The sequence below is a fragment of the Hippocampus bargibanti genome, linkage group LG09 (genome assembly GCF_051943395.1).
Source record: "Hippocampus bargibanti isolate YZ-2025 linkage group LG09, ASM5194339v1, whole genome shotgun sequence".
Classification (NCBI taxonomy): domain Eukaryota; kingdom Metazoa; phylum Chordata; class Actinopteri; order Syngnathiformes; family Syngnathidae; genus Hippocampus; species Hippocampus bargibanti.
The window spans coordinates 20,378,001-20,382,434 of NC_142742.1; the positions used below are offsets into that span (position 1 = coordinate 20,378,001).

Below are 4,434 nucleotides of genomic sequence, written 5' to 3' on the forward strand. Positions count from 1 at the left end.
ATCAAAAGCAATCCAATCATCTCAATCGGTTTATCCGCGGTCGATTTCCCGGGCACTGGCAATGACGCAAGAACAAGTCAAGGCACAGAAAACGTAATGGGAATTCCGTCTCTTTTTAGAGAGCCGTATATTTTGGATTGGCTCACCAGAAAGAGCCGGCCTTTTGGCTCCCAAAGGGATCCTCAGTATTTTTTGTGCTTAAATGAATTTAGTATTTCCAAAAATGGTGCAAAATTATATGTAAAACAAATTACTCATATAAAATACATACAATATTTTTCATTCAAATGACTTCAGATTCTTCTGAACATAAAATATGGAGTCTTCTTTTCCTTTCGGCTTTTCCCTTCAAGGGGTCACCACAGCGAATCAGTAACCTCCATCTTCAGAGGTATGATACGCATGTTTGTTTTGGCCCAGCTTTTACGTCAGATGAGGATCAAATCCTTCAAAGTCCCTCTCAAGGATGCATGCGGGCCACACATTCTTCCATGCTGCTTTCAAGGATCGAAGGGTAACATCATGCCAAGCCTTTTCTATCAGCTGAACACAATGATACACATTGAAATGGACTTAGCATATCCGCTTAGCGGCTAAATCAGACAAACGCACACCTCGTTCGTGTTTCTCAATGATCTCCTTCTTCTCCTCCACTGTAATTTTCTTTTGTGTCTTCTTAGGCTGAACACGAGCCTATGGTGTCCTTTTCGGTACCAAAAAAGCAAACGTATCTGTAAAAAAAAGTCCTTTGAGGCGATCGACGTGTGTGTGTGTGTGTGTGTGTGTGTGTGTGTGTGTGTGTGTGTGTGTCATTCTCTCTCTCTCTGTGGAAAGGCAGGCCGGCTGGGGCGCTTTTCGCTCATGTGCTTTGGTGTTCTTCCACGGAAGATTACTCCGCCAGCCGTGGCGGGGGGGGGGGGGGGAAGCGGGGGAAGTTATCGCGAAAAGTAGTGCGTAATCCAAGCTTTAATTTTCATAAATTTTACGTTCGTAAACCGAAGGTTTGTAAGGCAAGGTGTTCGTAAACTGAGGCGTTCGTAAACCATTTTTGATTTCTGACGAAAATCTGCCTGCATTCGATCGTTGATGTTTCCTAATTTAAATTTTTAATCTTTTCTTGTGTTTTCTGTTCTTGTTTAGAATTTCAAAAGCTTTCCAATGGTGCCTTACTCGTTAAGATTTGCTAAAAATTATGAAAGTTATGATAGTTAAAACTGTAATAAAGAACTCGGTCACAGATTTTCATTGTTTTAACTGTTGTGATATCATGAGAGGCTGGCTCTCAGCGGGACAGGACAAGAAGTGCAATGGACGACAGGTTTGGATACAAACAAAGGTTTTAATCAAAGGTTTCAGGGGGGATTCACAAGCAACAAAGGTTTGAATAGTGTCTCTTCCAATACTTAAATCAAACTAAAGTCTCTTCTGAGGTAATCACTGATCTTCCAAAATTAAATCATTTGACATGAATAGATTTGTCTTTTTTTCCATTTATGCTTGCAAACAATATGCTAAACTTTGCTTTGAGTGAGACTATGCATTGACAGGGAATAGTTGTTCTCAGTTACTGCTGCGTTGGGCACCCTTGAGGTCATTCCACTTTCAAGGTTTAAATGGAAATTAAACTACCGTTAAGATTTTTGTAAATATGACCCCATTCAATCTTACTCCACAGTGTGTCTAAACTTTTTACCAGGCTCTGCTTCTCTCCCCGCCACAATGTTTTCCAGTGGGAGAAAGGGGTTGGAGTTGGTGACATCACCGCTTACACAAACTCTTGGTAATGTCTGAAGAGGTTGACACCTGAGCAAAATACGACATGCCACAGAAAAATATCTGTCTGCTCCTTTCTTCTTGTCTCCCCCTTTATGTTTCTTTTTCACATCCTCCCAGCGTATTTCTTGTCTGCAAGGGTCCAGACCCAGTGATGAAATACCTTTCCTTTTATACCTGCAATAACAAAAAAAAAAAGACAGCGAGGATGGTTGTGTTCAGGTCGATCAGGACAAGGCCTTACTGTTCAAATGGCTTTAAATTGAATGTTTTGCATGTGCATTACCTTGCTACATCTCCTCTGTACAGAGACTTGTACGTCCAGTTGGACGCATCCGAAGATGTATCCACACAGAATGGTTGCGTTGTCGGCGATGGAATGTCATCCAACCATGAGAAAGAACTTGAAATTGCGGCTGCCTGTGGACTGTATTTACAATGAGACACATAGCAAGTATAAAAAAAGATGTCAGCAAACAACGAGACAATTGTTTGAATTCAATCTGGAGGGCTGTAATTAAAAATATAGAATTTAACCAAACGACAATTGGTGACGTGCGTACCGGTCTGTTTCTTGTTTCCGTTTGAGATCACTTGGGAAGATTGGTTCAGAGTCTGATCCACTGCTTTCTGTTGACCTTTTAGATTTTTCTTTGTGTTTTTTTCTTTTTTTACCATGCTTTTCGTGCTTCTTTTTCTTCTTTGATTGCACAGTGTCTTCTTCTTTACTGACGAAACTGAATTTCAGATAAGAAAACATTTGTCTAACAATGGAGAAATTCTCAATTTACGGCAGCAAAATTACGAAGGGGAGAAAGTAGAAGACAATAAAGAGTCATCACATGACAGAGATGAAATGGACACATTTCAATTTCATTCAGTCTGAAACTTCAACAAATGATTTCCACTATTTTTTTCACGTGAAAAAAAAAGATTTGCTCTTTATCTGGCTGTATGTTGGTTCAGAGTTACATGAACTGGGGTGTACACAATTTAATGCAATGTGTGGGCTAAAACAAAAGTAATACAACTATTTACAGACAGGTAATGATGATCCATCCATTTTCCGGCACCTAATGTTTTTATTTTACTGTTCCAAAAATGTTACCTCAAGTCCGTGTGTAGACCCTCATTTTTTGTCTCCAAGAAGCGACAATGAAGAGACAAGGCATCACTTGTCTGAAAACTTTTATTGTTCAACCATTTCAGTTCTAAATAAGGAAGTTAAAACCAAAAAAAGCGTTAGAACAAACTGGAAATGTAATCACATTGTATTGACATTTATTGTAGTATCAAAAACAATTCTAAATACAGTATACAGAAACCCAACAGCCTGGTTACCAAAGTACGAGTGGAAATTATTAGATGACACATTTGAAGGTATCGCAAATCATCAAATTTAAACAGCAAATTTTACGACCTGTGTGGCTTGGCTACAGGTAACGAAATATTCAGCACACGTTTAACTGAATAGCTTTAAATTGAGAAGACAGATAGAGAATATGGAGACTGATTTGGTTGATGAACATAAACTGATGTAATTTCGGATGCAGGTACCGAGCAGAGTTTGACGTTTGCATAAGGCTGTGACTGACCATGACTGTATGATTTAAGACTTGCTTAGCCAGGTAAATTACCTGACTCGTTTTGTTACACATTTAAATTTAACGGGGGCATGGATTTCAATTGCTTGATATTTTTTCTTACAGGAAATTGGGAGTTGAACAAAATTTTAATGCTCAGTCTTGAGACTTGTGCCTTGCGCAGTACTTGACTTCTCCAAATTATGCGAATGGACATACGATCCATAGATGTATTAGTAGATTTCGGTGAAATTCAAACACTTGCGCTTCCCAGCAGTACTAGAAATATCAGCTTGTGCCTTTAATAGATCGATGTCTACATAGCATGATAAAATATTAAAAGGAGCGTTGAAATAAGACGATGAGATGAACAAAATTATTTCACGCGTTAGCGCGCATTTCACAACATTGAACTCAAAGTAAAGCTCGCCGTCCACTTCGTGGATTCTTACCGTTTAACAACTATAAACGCAATTCGTGGAATATGAAGAAATTATTACCATTGGATGAATCTTCAACCTTGTCACTGGAAGCTCCTGCAAAGGCTGGAAACAGTGCCATGTTTTTGTCGGTGTTGATGGGGAACATGTAGTCGCTGGAAAATGACGTATGGATGACTAATCAAAAGCAATCCAATCATCTCAATCGGTTTATCCGCGGTCGATTTCCCGGGCACTGGCAATGACGCAAGAACAAGTCAAGGCACAGAAAACGTAATGGGAATTCCGTCTCTTTTTAGAGAGCCGTATATTTTGGATTGGCTCACCAGAATGAGCCGGCCTTTTGGCTCCCAAAGGGATCCTCAGTATTTTTTGTGCTTAAATGAATTTAGTATTTCCAAAAATGGTGCAAAATTATATGTAAAACAAATTACTCATATAAAATACATACAATATTTTTCATTCAAATGACTTCAGATTCTTCTGAACATAAAATATGGAGTCTTCTTTTCCTTTCGGCTTTTCCCTTCAAGGGGTCACCACAGCGAATCAGTAACCTCCATCTTCAGAGGTATGATACGCATGTTTGTTTTGGCCCAGCTTTTACGTCAGATGAGGATCAAATCCTTCAAAGTCCC

General features: G+C 39.2%; 1 protein-coding gene across 1 annotated transcript; it reads right to left on the minus strand.

Annotated features, from left to right (window-relative positions):
- Window positions 1-1,664: 1,664 nt before the first annotated feature.
- LOC148893928 (nuclear exosome regulator NRDE2-like) lies at window positions 1,665-3,951 on the minus strand. The gene is made up of 5 exons (XM_089004944.1): window positions 3,857-3,951; window positions 2,882-2,984; window positions 2,337-2,510; window positions 2,060-2,200; window positions 1,665-1,950 (listed from the first exon to the last, which is right to left on the minus strand). The coding sequence occupies exons 1-5, from the start codon at window positions 3,942-3,944 to the stop codon at window positions 1,665-1,667; spliced, it is 792 nt and encodes a 263-aa protein (XP_088861070.1). The 5' UTR covers window positions 3,945-3,951.
- Between the last annotated feature and the right edge of the window lie 483 nt (window positions 3,952-4,434).

What these genes read in the sequence shown, in the direction of transcription:
- LOC148893928 (XM_089004944.1), bottom strand. Translation starts at nt 3,944, where the DNA reads ATGTTCCCCATCAACACCGACAAAAACATGGCACTGTTTCCAGCCTTT. An exon ending in GGTTGAAGATTCATCCAATG is followed by an intron (nt 2,985 to 3,856) that starts GTAATAATTTCT and finishes TTCCTTATTTAG; the next exon opens with AACTGAAATGGTTGAACAAT. An exon ending in TACAGAGGAGATGTAGCAAG is followed by an intron (nt 1,951 to 2,059) that starts GTAATGCACATG and finishes TTGTTATTGCAG; the next exon opens with GTATAAAAGGAAAGGTATTT.